At 36.2% G+C, this 21,683-nt stretch overlaps 1 protein-coding gene across 7 annotated transcripts in view; it reads right to left on the bottom strand.

The window, feature by feature from the left end:
• Positions 1 to 4,674: 4,674 nt before the first annotated feature.
• PTPRD (protein tyrosine phosphatase receptor type D) overlaps positions 4,675 to 21,683 on the bottom strand; it is a 458,392-nt gene continuing 441,383 nt past the window's right edge. For all 7 annotated transcript variants that reach the window (XM_075078277.1, XM_075078282.1, XM_075078275.1 and 4 more), the window contains 5 exons: positions 20,609 to 20,735; positions 19,533 to 19,658; positions 14,935 to 15,089; positions 10,774 to 10,909; positions 4,675 to 8,385 (listed from right to left, as the gene is read on the bottom strand). In XM_075078277.1, coding sequence (XP_074934378.1) covers positions 8,317 to 8,385; positions 10,774 to 10,909; positions 14,935 to 15,089; positions 19,533 to 19,658; positions 20,609 to 20,735 — 613 coding nt within the window. In that variant the 3' untranslated portion in view covers positions 4,675 to 8,316. The remainder of the gene's footprint in view (positions 8,386 to 10,773; positions 10,910 to 14,934; positions 15,090 to 19,532; positions 19,659 to 20,608; positions 20,736 to 21,683) is intronic.

The following is a 21,683-nucleotide window of genomic DNA, read 5'->3' as shown; positions in this document are numbered from 1 at the left end:
ACAGTGAGATGGGGAAAGAATCAGGTGGGTTGAGATAAAGGCAGTTTAACAGGTAAATTGGAAGCCTTGTGCACAAGCTAAATGAAATAAGGAATTAATTCATGGCTTCCCATCAGTAGGCAGATGTTTAGCACCTTCCAGGAAAGCCAGGCATCACACATAACGGTTACTTGGAAAGACAAGTGCTCTAACTCTGAAAATCCCCCCTTTCTCCTGCTTTCCCTCAGCTTTTATTGCTGAGCATGACTTCATATGGTATGGGATTTCCCTTTGGTCAGCTGTCCCAGCTGTGTCCCCTCCCAGCTTCTCGTGTACTCCCAGTCTACTCATTGGTGGGGCAGAGTGAGAAAGAGAAATGGCCTTGACTCTGAGTAAGTGCTGGTCAACCATAACTGAAAGACTGGTGTGTTATCAACACTGTGTCACAAGTCTAAAAGAGAGCACCATAAGAGCTACTATGAAGAAAATAAACTCCATCCCAGCCAAAACCTGTGCAGTAAAAATAAACACTCCTTATGGTATTGATTTTCAATAAAAACAAATATCACCTTTTAAAACAAATGAAGAAAACAAAAAGAACCCCAAACACCCAAAACACAATACACAACCAACCAAACTCAGAACACCCCAAAATATCACTTGGAATATAATGTTTTTTTCCCATACCTATATTAGAGCTAAATAGGAGTCCACATTTTTCCTCTTCTTTATCTAAAAGAGAGCTCTACTTCACTATGCTGAAAGGCTGCTCTGTTGCCTACTCGTTACGTAAGAGCTGTTCCGCAGCTGCATTTTACAATGGTTAAGAATGATTTTGTAGCTGAATAGATTGCTCCTTCTAGGCTGAGTATGAAGGTTTGGGTCTTACTCTGTCATTCCAGTTTTCTGCATGGTGCTGTAAATTGGGCACCAATTCCCTAAAACTGTCAGGAACTAAGCTCTAAACGAAACAGTCAAAGAACAAGTATAAGCATTTGATGAAAAGGGAGTGGCAAACTTTTACAGAGGAAACGGAATAAAAGGAGTTCAGACAGAAGGCATGAACGTGTGAAGTGTTTGCAATATATTAGTTGGAAGTGTGGATTATTAAGAGGATGTCTGATTAACTTGATAAACATTTTATGTGTATGGAACAGAAGTACAGTTTTACTGTTGTCAGTGGAAGAATGGCTGTTTTGCCAGATCTGTGTTCAATGGGTTACTGGGTACTCAACAGTAGTCACTGATTTTTGAACATTTTGGTGTGCTTACTTTGAATTACCACAGCGTCTGAACATGATACCTTGTAGTGGTAGTGCTAGCCAGCTGGTTTAGCTTCCAGGTCAGTGATGACACTGATTTGCCTCATGAACTCTGAAACACCACCTACAGCCTCTAGATGACAAATCTTTCACCATATGGATGGCAACTTGCTGTGTGTTTGTAAAGTGCCTATCATGGTAGAGCACTGGGCTCATTCAAGTCCTTTAGACTCTATCAGATTTCAAGACCAAAGTGGATTTTTGAAGACTTGAAGTATAGCAATCCTTATGTATTTTCAAATGATTTCTTCCAATGAAGAAAATCTTACATTCTGTTCTTTTGTTTTTATGTATGAGAGAAGGAAACACATTTCCAGACAGTTTTGACTTTAAAGATTTACATTCTACATCCAATAAGGCTGCTCAATATATAATGAACTGCTTTTATTGGCAAAGAAAGGTTGTTTGCTTGTTCCTGCTACAATAATAAAGACTTCTGCTGACAGAAGCAAGCTGAATGCATTTTGGTTTCAAAAGCATCCTATTTATAGTCTAGATTCAAAATGATTTCTATTCACTACAATGTCTCATTTGCAGGTTATCATTCTGCTTTCCTCTGAAAGCTAGTCGGCAGATGTTTCCTCCCATTTTGACTCATTGCATTAGCGATAGAAAAATATTCTGCATCCTACTATGGTACCCTCATAAGCAGAAGTGGAGGACAGAACCAGCTAGTTTAAAACACATAGGACAGTGTAAAGAGAAAATACTCTCTCCTGAATATCAGTACAACTACATTATTCAAATCTTTCAGTTTTTGAATAACTTTGCAAATAGTTGCAGTCAGTAGCACAGCATTAATATTCCCTCCTTAAAAATAAAGCAAAATAAAATAGAACAAAATAAAATAAAATAAATAGAATAAAAACCAAACCAAAATAAAATAAAAAATTGCCACAGGTCTTAAAATAAAAATTTGCTACAGGCACATAGCCTCATACCTCAGCGGTCTTTCATTTCCCCATGCAGAGTGATAGAATGAAAAAAGTACCACTATTTCACACTTATGAGACTGCTTTAAAGATGTTCTTTGACAGTGTAAGTAGTACTGATACCATATGGTACCTTCTGTGGACATTTTTGCCAATTTGATCCAGTGCTATTGTTGAAGTTTGTCTGAAGATGTTAAGTTCCAGGTTTCAAAATGCAAGGCTATTTCACAGAATCCAGCAAGTCCACAGGCAAGATACATATTCTTTTTTGCGTTAAGTTTTATGGAAGAGGAAGTCATTTATCACTGGTAGGCTGGCTTACACATCAGCAAATTTGCTGGTTATTTGCCTCAAAATTCCAAAGTCTGTGAAATATAATTGAAGATCATTCTGCTTATAAAGCTGGTTAAGAGGGAAAAAAAAAAAAGCTTGTATTCACACCTGAAGCAAAAAGGACTTATCAATTTCTATGAACATTTTCCTGTCTCTTTCTTGACCAGTGACGGCTACAATGTTCTCTAGGTTTCATTAGGTACTGATCTGTTGGGTACTGACCTGTTCTGGACACTCTGGTTAGTGAACAATTTCTTTCTATATATTACATATCACTCTTTTTTCAATACTTCCTTTATGCCTTTACCAGTAGCTCACTTTTGTCCTAAGCTCAGACAAACTGGGAGAAGCGGGCAGTGGGAAAAGAAATACAAACCACAGATGGAAATCCTTCCTTGCTCTAGAATCAGGACTAACTGCCTCACTTTGAGAGACACCAGAGTGAAAAAACACTGAAGATTCTGGGAATCTGGTCCAACTGCTTGTACAATATTGAAAAGACGCAAATGTTACTGCGTTTGAAAGCCTGTAGTTATTGTTCTGCTTTGAGATGGGTTAATTTCACATCTCAACAGCATTTCTTAACTTTAATGATACCAAAGTACATAACATAAAAATGTTTTTCTGTGTGAAGGAAGCATGAATTAGAACTAGACTTGTTAAAACCCATTAACTTAAAATGTATTAACCCATACATAGCCAAATCTTTTTGTCAATATTCATTTTCACACTTTATTTTGGCCCATGCTAGACACACAGAACAGGAAAATCCAAAGAAACCAATGCTGACATTAAAGGGCACCATCTAAAGCCACTCAGATAGTTATAAGAAACCCTTACATAACACAGCTTTAAACCACCTTGCACAGACTACGCAATAAAGGTTCAAGCCAAAGGCAGCCTGCAAAGCAGTAATTGTAAAATCCACAGAAGTCAGTGGAAAAACATTAATAAGACTCTGTAAGAATACCAAGGCTTCATATATACACTATTATTACCATCTTACTGTTGGAAATTAGGCTAAGAACAATAGAAGTTCTTAGAAATCAGTCTAATGTGCACATCCTTCCAGCATAGGAAGTACTTAATACTAATTGCTAATAGACTGTGTTCCTTTACTAACAAAGCAATCTTGAGGCAGAACCTGCCTTCTTTCAAAACAAGTAAAGAGAACAAGACTCTTTTATGTTTTCCTTTACTAGATTACCATGCCGTGCCCCTTGCAGCTTGCCATGCCATGCCCCTTGTAGCTTGGCTCAATACACTTGGCACGTTCATCCAGAACTTTTTCAAAGTGTTTGAAAACACTTGCACAGTATTTGGATAGCAGCTCCACAGATCTGTATTTGCACTTGCTGCACATGCAGTGCAGAGCAGAAATGAGTCAAAAGTCTGTCATGACTGCTTGTCACCATTTCAGTAACTGAATTCTGACTGGTGACTTTGGATTTACTCCAGAACCTGCCAAATCTGCAGGACTGAAAAATTCACAATTCACTCCAAATATGTGGATATTTTGCCCTCTTCGGGTTGCACCTACGAATGGACAGAATTATATTTTCTCAGAGTAATGATACATTTCTAAAGCACAAAGAGAACTCCTGGGGCATGTAAAGTGTGATAATTTCAATTAGATTCATGAAGCTATGGGAATTCATGCCAAAGAGTTTGCCTATGCTGGCTCAAAATTTGCTGCTCAAGATGATATATATTTGCTAACCTAAAAACACATTTTCCACTGTCCAGCTGCTAGTTAAGAAGATTAATGACTGCTTTGTAGTTCCAATTAAACTCCTTTATCACCAAGAGGGACCAAACAAATTTTGATTTCAAAAGTACTGCTTAAGAAAGAAGACCAGGGCTGCATAACACTGACATTTTATTAGAATTCATTTGTAACAAATGGAACTTGTGTCAGCAAAGAACTGATTTTCATACAGACTTTCTTTCGCCACCAATGTAACGAAGTAAGAAAATAAAAAGCACGCCTTTCATTCTGTAAAACATTTACGCGTACTACTAGTTAGAGGTAATTGTATCTTTTTTAACAAGCCATTTTACAAGGTAATTTTTTTAAATTTTTCAGTCTATGCATCCAAAACAAGAGCAAAGAACACAATTTTTTATTATCTTTGTAAAGACACTCCAAGCTTGAATGGCAAAGCCACATAACAGGTGGTTATGATGAGACCTGCAGCCTTCTGATATCTGTGGAGTATCAGGGCATCGAGAAAAAAAAAGGTAAAAAAAAAAAAAAGGAAAAGAAAATAAGAAAAAAGAAAAATAAATAGAAAATAAGAGAGAATAAAGGAAAAAAAGCAGTTGCATTTTTTTTTAGTCATTGCAAACATTTTTTTTCCTTTTTACATGTTCTGTGTCATTTAAATACACATGAGTGGATTTTATAAGCAGTTTCTTACAGATGGGTTCAAGTTATAACATTATTGGGTGTAGAATCAATAGGGCAGTGCATAGTACAAAGGTATATATAGAAAGTGCAAATCTCTCTAGAGGGTCACTCCTTCCCCCAATCACCCTCTCTACTATCTAATCACTCAATTTTTAAAAAAAGAGCTAAATTAAACTTCTGTATAAATCATTTCTATATATTTTGTGGGGTTTTCCCCCCATTGCAACTAATTACAAAATTAGACGTAACTACACATATAAACTTAAATAATAGCACCATACTGGTTATGCTGATGAAACCAATTTTAAGCTTGGAAATGTATGATGTATTTAGACAACGATGCTCACAATTCAAAATAACTGTAGAATGACTATATATAAGAATACAGAAAGTGGAATGCACATCAATGATGCTAACAGTTATCTTAAGAAACATAAAAACTAAAAGGAATATTTAGTTGTATAACAATTTTCCTCACAAATCGGCTCTGCTTTTTTTTTTTTTCTTAATTCCTTCATTTTCTTTGGAGCTTGTAAGACAGTCTGCTAGGGAGAATGCTCTGATCCTTTTACAGATCCAGTGGGCAAGAATCTTCCCTAGTCTATGTTTCCACAATGATGCTATTTTGATTATTCTGTTTTTCTGATCCCCTACATTTGATTTGAAGAACATGACCACACCACATAACCTGGTGCTTCAATAACTATTTTAAAATACAAATCAAGAAAGAAAAAGAAAAGAAATATAGTGCACATTCTTCTCTGGTTCAGATGTAAGTTATAGAATCTCATTCTGAGGTAGCCTTCTATAATACTTCTATTCCATATATATAGATTTATATTTTTGATTTTTTTTTCTTTACAAAAGTGCTCAAATACAATGCTTTCTAAAGTTTGGTCTTTCATATTTTTCTTTCTGCTAGTAGTGGGAAAAGTGGAAGAAGAAGAAGAAAAAAATAGTTGAGGTGACATTGACAAGCGATACCAGTGCTCCTATTTCAAACCCCAAAGAAAGAATTCCTTTCATACTTATGTACTGACAATGGTAGAAGGCATGATGGAAAACAAGGTCAATGTAAATGGCATCTTATTAAGCATCTCAAAACATACTTTGTGCTGTTTACAGAATTTTCTTTGCTCCCTGGAAGAAAACCTAGTGTAATTCCCAAATATATCCTGGTGTCATTCCCAAATATATCCTGTGGGCTCATTCTTGCCAGCCTTACGTGAACCTTCTCACTGAAAGCAATAGTTGGACTTTAGCAATCTGTTGACACAAGTGGATGAGCAGGACTTAGCCAAAAGAAAGGCAACCCAAAACCAAAAAACCATGAGCTCTGCCAATGACAACTGCTGCTAGCATACTGCTACATCTCTGCAATAACACTATAACCAGTGACGCGGTTGGTTTGAAAAGCCAACGAGAAATAGATTCTTAATTTGTGGGCTGGTCTGTTATTGGAAATATGGTAAGATAAAAGGGCTTGACTACCTACATGTTTTGAGTTATCATTTATTACCATCCATACTTGATTAGAAACTGGAAATGCATATTTTTCAAAATTGTCTGACACATGTATTAAAATGCTTGAAAAGAATAACAGAGATATGCATAAACTGAACTAAATACAAATGAAGGCTAACTTAAGGAAATGCTATTCAAAATAGGCATCAAATATAAGGCACTCTAAATGTAAAATTAAAATAAAACCCAGCATCCCCAAACAATGCTGTATGCCACAAAACATTTGATTTCACAGAGCAATGTATGTTTGGCTTTGCCCTGTTACATACGATAAATGTAAATTATATAGCGCACACTAGAGACAGTATACTATTGAATACAATTTTAAAACATCTTAATACCTAGTATATTACAACATTCTCCCCTCTAAAGGGATATGCACTGACCTTTCCCACATGCACACCTCCTACACTTAATAATATGATTTCTTATTGCACTATAGTGTTACAAATATTGAACTTCACTGGAAGCCTAAATCACATACTCTGTGTGTGTGTGCATGTGTGTGTGTGTGTTCAAGTGGCAATGTGGATAGAAACATTTGGGATAAAGATGACGTTCAAATATCAATGATGTGCATTCCTCACTTCCCATTGAAACAGAAGTTTATGAGCCTTGGAAATGCAGAGATGATCAAATAGTAGTTTAATATAACCGTAGTATGCTGAAAAACTTTTCCAATGCTTTGATAAATCCAGGTATGGAAGAATTGATATGTTTACGTGTATGTGTGTGAATATCTACCTATCTGTATCTCTGTAACTATACAGAGAGTTAGACAAGGGTAGACAGTAGTACATACATATACTTACATATATATAGAGAGGGTGTGGGTGTGCATGTGCATATGTGTGCATCTGTGTGTATTAGCAGCAGCTTTATACTTTGCGCCTCCCTGTTGATTCCAAAAGAAATCAAAAAGCCCCATTTTGATTTAACTGATTACAATGAAAACTTTCTTAAAGAAAAATAAAACAAACAAAACTGTAAAAGTAATATCTAACAAGACTGTGGTACTGTAGATAAATATAGGACTGCACAAAAATGTGCAAATTTTGAAATTATTTAACATTTCTACAGCACGATATTACAGATAACAGTTCTACAGCTTAAAAAAATCTACAGTTTTTAAACAAAAAGATTAACAGTTATGCAACCTTTTCTTTAATTCACTTCATTGAATGATAAACTCTTGTTAAAAAAAGGAAAAAGTTTACACAGTTAAAAATGAAGCACAGGTCAGCAGTATCTTTACAATACTAAAAAACTAAATCAAGGACTTTCCTTTTAAACATTCCCACATTTTCCCTAAAGTGTTATGATGAGCAGTATGGTGGGAAGGGGTGATGTTGAAGTAAAGAGTCTGCTTTGTTTGGGAAGCCAGGACCCAGCCTTTTAACAAGCATCTTGCACTGAACTGCAGTTCTCTCAGAATTCCTCTTTGCAAAAGCATGCAATCCTGAACAAGATGATCACTCTTTCTGATTAATTTCCTCTTCCCTTTAACTTCAACCAATGGTCGAACCCTTGAGGTATCTGTAAATGAGATCCTTCAGACGCCTCAGTGTCAGGATTCTTTTAATATGGTTAGGTTATTAAACTGTGAATTCTTGGTCCACATGGAATAGGGTTTCGTTGTTGTTGTTTTTGTTTTATATATCCCCATATTGTTTGTTTGTTTGTTTTTTTTATTTTATATATCCCCAATAATCGCTCCTTAGCTAAGAGTTAAGAAGTACTTCTAAAGCACATCATATGGCTCAGAAGCGGCTCTCTGGATCTTAAAGGGCCTGCAATAAAAATCCACCATGGGTTTTTATGTTGCATAGTGATCAAAGCTGCCCAGATATTCCAGTGCGGCTCGATAGCAGAACTGGTATTGATCCTGGAGAAAGAAAGATAGAAAACAAAAGCATCAAAAATCCAGCGCTTCAGTTGGTTTCTGTTTTCTTTCAATTAAGAGTGAATACTTTGTGGCTACAAACATATGACAGAGGCATCTGCAGTTCAGCAATATTCTCTTGCTGACATCAACAGAAAACAGATCTGAGTTACAGTAGATGAAGATAGACACTCATTTAATGCAATACTATTTTCCACAGAATGCAGCTTCTTTTTGTGCAGAGACTATATACCCACCTATTGACCATTTGTTATTCTGGATTAGTACAACATCAGCTTAAAGCTTTCTTCTTATGGGAACATGCTAAGATGCATTTCCTTATTGTATTTGAAAATAAGTAGCAAAATATCCAATTAACTCTAGAGCAAATACAACACACTAAGTGACAAAACCCATCACAGCCTTAATACTGAATGCTGTATAGAAAACCACCAGGTTAAAAATCCTGTTAAGGAAGCAAAGGGAATCCCAACCTTTTGGTAATACAGGCTTTGATGAAGACGTAAGGCACCTCAGCCTGTGGCAAGAAAAGGGCCTAAGAGAGAAATATGCAGCTAAAGCACCATAGTAACATGAAACAGATTGCATTTCAACCTACAGCTGGAAGCAGAGAGAAGTTCAGTGTGGTGAGAGATTTGCTTACACCTTTGGTGAATCCAACATTTGGCATTTCATGTTATTCTCACCCCCACACAACAATCCTTTTGCACATTTATGTAATATTGTACACATACAATGGCACGTCTGTGTACTGATTTTCAAATGCCACTCAGGGTTTAAAAGTTAAAAAAAAAAAAGCAAAAAAGAAGAAAAGAAATTGCTTCTGAAAGCCATCCAATACACCAAGAAAGTCTGCTTATTTATCTGATAGTGCTATGTGGTAACTGCACAGGGGTTATACTTGCTAAGATCACAATTAAAATTATTTTGGAGATCAGGAAACCCATCAGATATTTGCTTCAATGTAGTGGTGTGATCACTAATAGTTCTTTTCTGCTTCCTGTTGAAACAATGGGAGAATTCATTAGACATATGTGTAAATTTTAAGCGTATGTGTGGTCCACATGGAGTTCAAGTGCTTTGTTAAGGATTAGATTTCCTGACAGTTTGTACTACTGAATGAGAGATATGTTTTCCATAGGATTCTGAAAAAGTGAGTACACAACACTTCTACTTTCAGCAGGGGGCGGGGGATGAAGGGTAGCATACAGAAATAAGTCAAAGTAGGAGGAGGGAGAATATATTGCATAGCTGAACTTTGTATTTGACAGGTAGGCTCCAAGAAGCATATTTTTTCTGTATACTGTAGTTATTTCTTGGAACCAGAACGACAGAAAGCAGCCATTTTTCATTTTGCTTATCCACAAGAATGATGGTAATGGAAAAGAAATGGAATTAACTCTTCAGTTTGGTCACAGTGATTTACTTGGCTAGCTGACAAGATTAAAAATAAGTATCTTTATTTTTCACATAAGTTTTTATGAAGTTGTCTTCTTAAAAATAAGACTATCCAGCTTTTATTAACAAGTTTAATTTTCTTGTGGAAAATGACAAACTATGGGGAACCATTTTAAATTTCGGACTCTTATTTAAAGACCAGTGTCAAACAAATTTTACTAAATAAATATATGACCTAAAATGTTTCCCTTCTCTTGCTCTTTTGCTTGGTTCTCCTAACCTATTGGCTCTGGCTTAAGTTCAAATCTCCTTCTCAGAAATTTAAGTAGAAATTAAGCATAACTGAAATGTTTAAGTATTTCTTATGATGTGACACAGTTCCAACCATCCAGGCCCAGGAATTCAGTTGACACCACTTATACCTTTCCTTATTTCTCTATTGCACTCTTGCCAGCACAGAAATTATTAACACTACAGTTTTCCTCAATGCTGAATCCATCATTTTGATATTCAGGCCACTTGCTTGGTGACACAAAGTCAAGAAAACCATGAAGATAATACAGTGTCAGTCTGAAGCCATGAACACTTTGCTCCTGGAACAAAAAAACCAGTGGATCCACTTGCAGAAACAATTTGCCTCCTTCTTTTATTGCCACGCATTTCTGCCAGGAAACAAAGGTTCAAATAAAAATGGGTAATGCTTCCTGGAAAATGGTTTTCCTCAACTAACATAATTTAGGATCCACTCCTGAAATGATTATTTTCTTCCTCCGCCTGCAATATCTACTGCTGTAACAGGAATAGTCCTTGCAGTACCTTTATGGCAGATTTTACACTGTAGTCATATAGGCACTATATAACTTAAGATATAAATGTAAGCACATTTTATGCAGTCTCTATCTGTACATTTTTTTGCTGTGGAAATACCCCATCTTTTCCACCAACATTGTGTATGAGTACTGTTTTGCTCACCTCTGTCTGTACCATGGCTGGCCGCTGTGTCCTTAACATTTTGACAGTCTGGAAGATATCTACAACACCCTCATATCTCATTCTTTCTAACACAATGCTCAGGGTTATGAATACTCCAGTCCTTCCAACACCCGCACTGTTGCAATAAAAGGAAAAAAATAGAAAGGAAAAAAGGAACGTTAATTGACAGTTAATGCTGAAATACTTGGCCAACAAATCATCAGTGGTTACAACACACCATATGTGTACAGATTTCTATACGGGGAAAGGCTCACTAAGCAAAATTCCACAGCAAACTGCCACGCTGCATTTGGAAGAACAATTGCACTCAAGCAAACTTCACATGGTACTAAGTACTTCCTGACTCACCTGACCTCCATGACTTTTCAAATATCATGGAGAGTGGCTTGGCAACTACATCAGCCAAATTGTTCATACGTACTACAGCTTAAATAATGGGTACACAAAAACCTTAAGACACAGCTTTTATTCAAGTCTGGCAGTCTGGATCTTTAGCTTTCCAATACTGATATATGTACACCATGTCTGTTTACATTAGTCTGAAATGTCTTCTTTCAATATATGTCTTGTTTGCTCTCTGTTCTGTCTTGGGTTTCTGCCATTAGCTAAAACCCCCAAGAAGTGATGGAAATTCCTGTAATCACTTGAGCCAATAGTTGTCAGTTATTAAATTACACAATCACTTCTTCATGAGGATGACTCTTGGAAAAAGACAGGTATCTACGCAGAAAAAAAGATTTTGCAAGTCTGAACTTGTATGTGTGGAAATTAAGCACCCCATCATCTCACTGTGGATGCTAACAATTTCACAAGGTTTTCTCCAGTTGGATAGATTGGGAAGTTGAAGATTTATGACACCTATTCAGCGGGCAGGAGAATGGAAGAACACGAATAGCAGGGAAAGACTGAAGAACTCTGAACATTGATATGGACTATAAGACAGGTCCAATGAATTAATGAGACTAGTGTAGAAATTGAATGCCCAAATTGTATGACAGTGTTTTAGTATTTGGTCTAGATTAGTGCACTTCTAGCGCTATTAAATATATATGATTTGATTTAGCAATTTTGCAGAACCTGTGTGCTTTCAGAGAGCTTAAGTCAAACGATGACTGAGATACAACTTGACAAACTGTCATTCTCTCAATGCTGGTTTACCTATCTGTGATGACAATGGTCCTGGACATCTAGAGCAACTGGAGTGTAAGACCTCCTTTCCCTGATGAGGTAAATTAGAATGTTTATGAAACATGCTTAAAAACATCCTGGAAAAATAACATTGCAACCTGCTTGGACTTTACAGAGCTGACGACAGGGTGATCTAAACCAAGCAGTCCAGAAAGTGACAAGCACAGTGAAGGCAGATTACTATTTTCTGTGTTCCTTGCTGATGCTCAACCATTTAAAGATATTCAGCAAAAACAAAGTGTGATTTTCTTAATACTTGTGAGGACTTCCAGCCTCACACATTAGTCAAATCTTTACTACTCAAAATACCCCCCAAAACTATTAAAAACTCAAATTTAGCAAAGGAAGGTAATTAATTTGTTGTCTTGTGTTCTTAAAAAATGAAAAAGTATCTGGAGAAGCTACTTAATGAGGAAGACAGACTAATAGGGAAAGATCTCAATGCTTGCAAAACCTAACTAGCCATCAGGTGTAATATTTTGGTCAGGTCTGTACGAAACTGACCATGTTCACCTGAAAGTGACAAGCATATTTTAACATTGTAACAATTCCTATTATAAGATTCTTAGGATTTCTGAAGAGTGGTAGAAGTCCATCTAAGTACTAGTAGCATTTTAATGAGCAGCTGATTTCTTTCAGTGCAAGCCGAAGAGCAAACTGAGTTCTACCATGACACTTAATGAAGCAACTTTACATAGGTTTTAAAGAATCCTGAATTTGTAAATGATGAAGGCACTGCTTCATGTTCTAGTATGAATCACCAAAGTTTAAACAGAAAACAAAGTTAGTATACTTTAACAAGCCATGAGGAATTATTGATGTTTTTGTAAGACAGAAGAGTTTGTTGTTAAAAATATGTCTTGAACACATGCTGGGGAAGGATGGACTTCCTTACTTTCCAGCTAAAAGCTGGAATAACAAGACTATAAATATTTAAAAACACTTGAAGTGAAAAGTTTGCTTCAAGGTAAACAGCCCTTTTCCCTTTTGGACTATTTTTTAATTAGCTGCCTGATGAGATTAGAGATTTTAAAACTGTAACTCACTGATTTATTTGTAAAAATGCCAAAGAAAGAGAATATTTTAAAATTGTTGGTGACAGGGGTTTACTGTAACAGAGAAAGCAAACTTGTGAAAAATGTGTAGAGTAGGAGGTAAATCACAGGGAAGTGGCACTAGGGGCGTCTGTCATTTGAAGAATTCCTCTGTACAAGAGAAATCCTTAAAAACTCATCATGGTACAAACTGGAGGCATTATTAAAATAGTTCTACAAACACTACAAAAGATCTTGTGCTTCCTGAAAGAAACAAATAAATTCACTAATTTGCTAGGGACATTTCCTATTCATGTAAGTTGACTAACATTGATAATGATGATTAGCATTACCAGTCTCTAAATTGTTGTTACAACGATGATAAGACATTTAAAGACCAAACCATGATGAAATATACCGGTTTTGACTTTGTTTCTACCAAAGTCAATGGTAGAAATCTCCATAATGTCAGCAATAAAGATCACACCCATTTGGAAGGGATGCATAACCGAATGCAAGCAGTGCTTCACTGTGGTCACAGGTTGACAAGTTTGCATGGTACAAAGAACTTGGAAGAATACCATCACTTTGCTTTCTTATGTATGTCTGCATAAAGGCATAAATATTGCTTTATTACTCCTCTGCTCTGAAAACTCATTAATGTCAGGAAGAATAAAGCTTGTTCTTATCATGGTTGTCCTTCATTTTCCCTTGCCAAATGAATTCCAAACACTGCTATGCAATGCTGTTCTCTAAGGAGAGCAGGCCACTAAAATTTTTAGGCACACAAAAAACCAGTAGGATTCAAGTAGTCCAATATATTTGTTTTGTCGCTCTTTCTGATTAGGGGAGCATAAGGAACTCTCTTAGAAGACACTGGTGTTTTAACAACTTCTGGTTGCTCCTGGCTTTGGAAGAACAAGAATCCTTCTCCCTCTGTACAATGATACACTCAAGTAAACTTGTTCATTTTTGTCTTCATTCTAGTATTGGGGCATTGCTTGGCTCGCAGGAAGGACTTGGAACCTGTATAAGTATTTTGCATCTCTGTTATATAAATAAATAACATTTCATCTACCAAAAAATAATGTAATGTTGCAAAAATGAGTATCTAAAATCCTAATGGAATTTATAGAAAATAATTTATTAAATATGAGATAAAAAATAAAGATATTATTTTTGGCCATCTGCTATGGACTCTAGAATACTGTAGAGCAAATAAGTAAAAAAGGCAGGAATATTAAAAAAGCCCACCCTGGGTTACTCCTACCCATCCTGCAAGCTGTTTTCATCTGCATATCAGTTGTGAAGGAATTGAGGGAAGTCATCACATCAAAAAAATACGCATTACATTCTGAAGTTAGAACTCACCAAACCAAGCCTCAATGATTTTTTGACAGGCAAAGTATCTAAACATGTCTTTCTATCCCATTCCCTTTCTTGAGATAGCTACCAGTTTTACTTGTCTCATCTTGATTGCTACTAATGTGCTACTGAGGTGTAACTTGCTTGTTTACAGTTAATGCTTCCCACCAATGTAACAGCCTCACTTCTAATTACCAGTGAAAAAAAATATCAGAGATAGTAGCCTACAATAAGGGTCTTCCTACCACTTTCTGCATGCAGCATTGGCTAGACTGTCTTTACCATGCATTAGAGACATTTTTAAGTGAAGAAAAAAATCACGTGCTTCCACATACTTCAGAAGAACCTTTTCTGCATAAATGGGTTATCAGAGAACAGTTCCCGTTTCATAACGCAGTCCTGTGCGTTCCTCTTTAGATCTTCTATTTGCTTATATTTTCTGATTGTTCACCTATGAAATTCCATTTACATATACACCTTCACCACAATCAACAATCAACTTTACTAAAAAACAAATTTGCCTATGAGTTGTTTTAAGGCTGTGTTTACTTACCTGCAATGAACAGAAATTGGTCCATCCTGACCAAACTGCTCTTTTGTTTTATGCACTTGGCCTATGAAGTCAATAAATCCTTCTCCGGACTTTGGCACTCCTTGTTCTGGCCAGTCAGTGAACTGGAACTGCCTCACTGTTCGGGACTGGCCATCCTTCAACAAAAGACACAAATAAAGCATATTCCAATGGCTGAAATTCAGTAAGCCAACAACTAAAGTGAGTCACAAAACAAGGATATTGTGAGGAGGCGGAGAACAGCTAAAATCACGTTTATGAAGACTCTTTCAATCGCAGTACTGGCTGGTGCTTCTGGACACATTGGCTAAGAAGTGCTGTTTCATTAACAACATTTCATAGATCCCCTTTTGCACTGGATAAGAGAGTTGTCTGACATTCTGCCTGTGTAAAAAGCATGTCTGAGGCTAAAGACATAACAATCTCGACAATCTCAATGTTTTTTGTAAGTTATTTTTTGAATCCTGAAGACTGCAAATTAAATACAGAACAGGTACAATAAGGACATCCAATCTGACTCTCCATTTCCTAGATATGGTCATCTACTGCATGGCAGGAATATCTTCACTGGTAAGACTTGTTTAGTTATTGCCCTTTCTGCAGATGATTTCTTTAATAGTGTGGTGCTTTCTATGAGGTGGATATTTGCCTGGAAGAAGATGGGTAAAGACAAGCCAGTTGTTTAATGAACCATAAACTTCCTTTCAATTATTGTAATTTCATTCACTAACAGCTTGGACTCAGTCAAAAATAGAGAAGACGGGCTTCCTCTCTCAAAACAAGTTGCTGAAGCTGTTCATTCCCTTTGGTCAGAAATACTAACAGGATTGTTTAACACTGCAGAATACTGCAGCATGTTCATTTTTATAATGAAGCCACTGGAAGTATAAAACTCCAACCTCTGCTGTATGCCTCTTTAATGTGTAAATGGTGAAGATGTACGTAGAAAAAATACAATACAGATGGATGAAGTAAATTAGTTTTGAATTTTCAAACATTGTTCTTGATGATTTTGACACTGTCAATCTGCACAGCTGAAATGTTATAAAGCATGGTCATAAAAGCACAGGCACATGAGCTACTGATGTGAAATAGTGCCTCTGGACATGTTGTTTCCTAAGCGCCTGCACTGCCGTGTCTTCAAAATGGTCTTCTACTAAGTGAAACTCATGAAAATTGAAATGATTATAGGAGATCCCCCCAAAAAAGCTACAAGTTATGCTGGAGGCAAGAACAATCTTTTTTTATTTTTTTTCCCTCTACCACAAGCACTCAGTTATTACAGACCTTTGAAATGAAATAGAAGTGATTTAAAAAATAACCAAAGGAAAAACCAATGCTTCGCTTTTAATTTTCCTCCGGTACTCCCATTTCTTAGATGAATAAGGAAAACAGAAAATAGGTGTGTGTGCCAGTCACTGCTCCACGAGAGGACACACATACCCTACTTCGACTTACTATCTTTTATATTCCCACTAGATCACTGTGACAATTTAGCAGTCTATTTCTCTAGAACATTTTTGGCCCCTTAAAAAAAATCTGTTCAAAAACATTTACCCCACTTTATTTCTGTGGGTATCAACACAAAGAACTAAATATTTCCTACCAAAATGGCATTTTGTTAAAGCGGACTTCTCTCGTAATGATGTCTGTGATCCCATTTTCCCCCAAGAAGACATAATGAAATTGCAATCTTCAGCTAGCCTTAGGCACATGAAATTAATTAATAAAGAAGACAAAACAATTCGTTGATTCCCTCCAAAATAACCTCCCATTCTCCTAAAACACAGAAAGAAAACCTTAAGTCTGACACTTTTGCAACATATTGATTAAGGAGACGGAAGTTCTTGAACAATTTCTGACCCTGATAGGAATTACGCTACAATAACAGCAACTTTTTAGGGGTAGAAAACCTAAGAAAGAAGCTGCTTTACTTTAGTCTAGGCTGTCATTGGAAAGACCACAAATTTATATGTGCAAAATAGATTTGATGGTAAATATTTGTTTTTAAATGTATATAAATCAACTGCATTTGTATATTTCATGATTGTAATAACTCAATAGTTCAGTGCAAGTCTGTAAAAACTGGTCTAATTTAGTTTTAATGGCAATCATGCCTGTGATTTAATACTATTTAATAAGCACAGAAGTAAAGTTAGTCAGTTTGATGTTAGACTAGCATTAAAGAATATTGGGAATGGATTTGCAATTATTTCTTACACAGTTCTGTCTGCTACTGATGTTATAAACAGTGCTGCTTTCTTTTTATGAGATGCTTGCCAATAGCAGTCCATATACAAATGCCAAATTTTATTAAAGTTTTTATTTTTAAATATTGTGACAGTTAGTTATCAAAATATGAACTTTTAGATCCCTGTGTGGACCAGAGGACTTGAAATGTATCAACCTATCGATTGGCTGACTGTTTGGATTTCTTCTTGCTCCTTGCAGGGGATATTCAATTGTCTTTTGATGAGGCTGCAGAATTTGTAATACTCTCTTACAGCCATCACTAATAGTTTAGCTTTAAATGAGACTGCCCCAACATACTGACCTCTGGAGTTTACAGAGAAAGTGAGCATAAAACAGTCAGAAGCAGTAAATTGAAACAGTTACAGAGGTCAATTTCACCTTACAACAATTCACAGCTCACTTTCAGAAATAACAGGGAGTTCCACATTAGATGCTGCTGACACCTACAAAGGCAGTGTGCTTCTTTTCTTGTCCCTAGGGAATAATTGGGTGGCTCGGCTCTGCCAGAGCACGGATAATATTCTAACATTATGGATAGGTTTCAAGATAAGAGGGAGAGAGGCTGATTACAACTGCTGAAGCATTTACTCTTCTTTGAATATAACAATTTAGTTAGATGGTCTCAATTACTGGGTGTGACAGTCATAAAAGCTTAACTACAGGTAAATGATAATGTACTTTTTGGTAAGTAATTTACTGTTTCCAGTAAATTTGGAAGGAGCTATAGTTTCCCAGCACATCTAGAAAATTTAAGGTGGCCCTGCAAACTTGCCAGTGTGTTGTTTAACACAATTTGGACCAGCAAGGTAAAGAGATTTTTGAAATTTGAGAAGCAATGATATGTGATGGTGGAATGTCGCAACAGGAATGCCAAGGTGCACATATACTTGGCACTTTTTAAAAGACGTGTATTAATATCAGGTCCAATAAAACTATTTCTGGCAAATTATGTTATTTGACTCTTTCAGACTTTTTTTTTTTTTGCTAGATATAAGTAAACAGACTTTAATAAATATCCTAGTTCATTATAAACTTTTGAAAGAACCTTTTGGAAATATATACTGCCTGCAGATCCTTCATTTCAGCTACATCTGTGGCTTTTTATTATTGTTAGTTTGTGACCTGAGTTTGGGGAACTATGTCACAGAAGGCCTTTCTGAGCTTGAGATGGAACAGATTTTTAATAGATGATCTATGAAAACTATCAGCACAGTTGTAGTGAAATTGGCTTTGACTGTCCATGCTTACAAGTGTGGTTGAAGACTGATGTTAGGAGCCTGTTCCTCTCCACTTTGTTAAGCACAAATATGTTAGAGAAGCTACCAGTGATCCTTACTAGATTTCAAATAGAATGAAAATCAGATCCAATTTCTACAGTTTCTTTTCAAAAACACACACCTAAGTTAAATTAAATTGTTCATATGCTGACTTGGTTAGTGACAAAACTGTCTAGCTAATTATCAGTAGTACCTAATTTTACTTGAAGCTAACATTAGAAGTAGCAGTCTAGCCAACTACGAGAAAGTCTAATGTTTTGGATGCTGACTGGCAACTCTGAGTAATCACTTATATTATTCCTGGACAGTACATCCTCATATTTTGCTTGAACAAACAGTATTCTACAGTGCTTACAGAAATGGAGGCTGTCAATAATTTTTCCTGCCATGCAGACTAAAGTGTTAGAAATCAAAAGTGCAAGAAATGCCAAATATATATTTAAAGTTTATGTATGTTTAATCTTATATCAGTGCTCAGTTTTGGACTCAGGAATTCAGATAAGAAATGAAGTATGAAAATGAGGATGCTAGGGTCACAGCTGCCTGTATCTACTCTGCAGATATACAAGAGTGCTGAAAATACGCTATGGCAGAAATCAAATTATAATGTGCAGAGCTTGTCAAGCTTTTCTTACAAATACTATTTTCTCTGCAGTTTTTAAATCTCAGTGTAGTAACCATCATACTCAGTCAGTCTGGAAGGTGGTGCAGAACAACATATTTACAGCTGTGACAAAAATTGCCCCAAAAATGATCAAGGGAGAAATGAGAAAAAGGTCCTCAAATCATCTAATGTATTTCAGCACAGTTATTCAAACTTTCCAAGTTGTGTTGCCCAGATGTTAGATCTGAATGAAATCAATTGTTCTTACACAAAGACCCTATTCATTTAATAACAACAACTTTAACTGCTTTTTGTTTATTGCTTGTAGAAAGTACACCCCTAGGGTTTTTCTAATAATAATACAAATTTGAAAAAGAGAGGAAAAGAAAGAAACTGACATTTTCCTTTAAACTTATGTGAACTAGTGAAATGCTATGTTAACTTACCCTTGCATCTGTAACCTTGAATTCTCTCAGAATATACTGTGGCATGTTGTACTCTGCCATTGGATCTACCACAAAATACTGATATCTGGCTGAGCGCTCTGCAGGCCAGTACTGGTGGCATTTTTCCTAAAAATAATGAAGCATAATACATTTCCTGTTACTCAAGACCACTGTCATAAACTGGTATAAAACCTTTTCACTCAGGTAAGTGAAATACTCATGGAAAGTGCCATTAGTGACAGGAACATGAACTGTTTGTCTTGCTGTGAACATGAAGTTCCATACCTAGAATGAAAAACGATCCTCAATATTGCATTGCAAAGGGGTTCCCTCTGGTTGCTCTACATCTGAACGCATTTACACTTCAATTCTATTATTTGTCAGTGAAAAGAGCTATCCCTAGCCTAATTTTCAATACAGAATGGAATTTAAATCTTGAGGCCACCTTCAGTTTTCTTTCTTCTTCGCTGTTGAGCAAGTCCCCCTGGCCTCAGTCGAGAATCTATCTCTGCATCCACTAGCCATGTATCATCTCTATTCCCCAGATACATGGCCTGACTCAGATTTCACTTATCACATATCGTCTTTATCTCGACGTAATCCTGTCCAGATAGTAAACTGCTTCGTTCTTTCCCTCACAAAATCTGCACTGGAATCAACTTAGGACTGTAAACTGGGTGCTGAAACTTTAAAGTTCAGTGCTATGAACACACAGAAGACATTCAGATCTCAAACATACAACCCTTTTTTTTTAACTTTGTTAAAAATAGATGCCGCAAAAGTGAAGTTTCCAAATAAGAAACCTTCATTTTTCAATAGACAGCAATGCTTTTTCTGCATACTTCCTGAATCTCAGTAGTCCCACAACAAAATGCGATGTCTGGCTGGTCTATTGCAACACATCTACAGATCGGAAGACCTTATACCTGCTGATCAACAATGCCACCAATATTTCAAAAGGAGAAGGAATTTATATCATCACCTTTATCCTTAGACATTTGCATAACAAGGAAATATTTTAATAAAAAATCATTATAACAAACATTTTAGTAAAGGAATATTACAGCAATACTTACTCTGCCCATTTCTCGTAGCTTAGTCAGCATGACCACAATTGTAGAATTATGCTCCCAGAGCATTCTCCAGAAGTCTTCAGTTGTTTCTGCTAAAGGACCCTGTGTAGCTATGTAAGCTTTTTGTTGTCTATGTTGAAAAGGAAGTAAATGAAGAAAAATACTTCAATCAAAACAGTGAATTGATACACATGTTCTCTGTTTATATGTAAATATTATCTAGAGGAAAAAATTATATATATAGTATTAATAATAAGCACATTAAAACCTTATTATGATTGTTTAATCAAACTATGGCTTTTTATTTCTAGAACTTTGAGAAGGAAATTACTCGGTTAATATTATGATGTATGTCTTTATCATTATTATTTAAATTTTAATGTAACTCTAATAGCTCAATTTTGTGTGCTGTAAAAAGCACTTAAGAAACACTTAGTTGTGCGGGTTCATTTTGTAGAAATAACTGTCTAACAATCTATTAAGTTTAGGAATTAAGCATCAAGCAGTTTCTTTATTAACTCCTTTTCAACAGTCTGATCCCTCCAGCAAAAGTAAGGCACGAAGAAAATTCTGGAATGGAGTGCACTGCATTTTCGCCCTACTAGTGGAAGCTACCACCACGCTGTTAAAAGCTTCTGGATCAGCAGATTTATAAGATGATGACCAGATCATGTTGTGCTTGCTTCTTTCAATCAACAGAAACACCTTTGTGGGTGACAGTGGAGTTGAAGTTTGTTTCCAGTTATGAGCAGAGGCTCAGAATACGATCTCTGCAGATAAGGTTACCCAGGTACACCTAAACTGCCTTAGGGAAACTATACTACCTCTCCTTTGTGCCTTTTCTACCAGCTGCTTAAGTCAGCTGAGGGCATACTGCTCTGTGTTGTCAGGAAGACGTTGGTGGGCTACACAACTGTTTATGTATAAAATGCTTTTGGCAGGTAAGTCTAGTCTTAATCAGTGTTCTAAGATCACAGGTTATCACCTTGCCACAGAGAGCGCATCTCCTGTATGTTATTTCTGTGTATCTTTTTAAGCAGAATACTGGTGAAGAAATAGATGTTTCAAATCATGAACG

This window comes from Phalacrocorax aristotelis, chromosome Z, assembly GCF_949628215.1.
Source record: "Phalacrocorax aristotelis chromosome Z, bGulAri2.1, whole genome shotgun sequence".
Taxonomy (NCBI): domain Eukaryota; kingdom Metazoa; phylum Chordata; class Aves; order Suliformes; family Phalacrocoracidae; genus Phalacrocorax; species Phalacrocorax aristotelis.
Note: the sequence above shows the minus strand (reverse complement) of the source record. Positions and strands in the feature narration are given on the sequence as shown.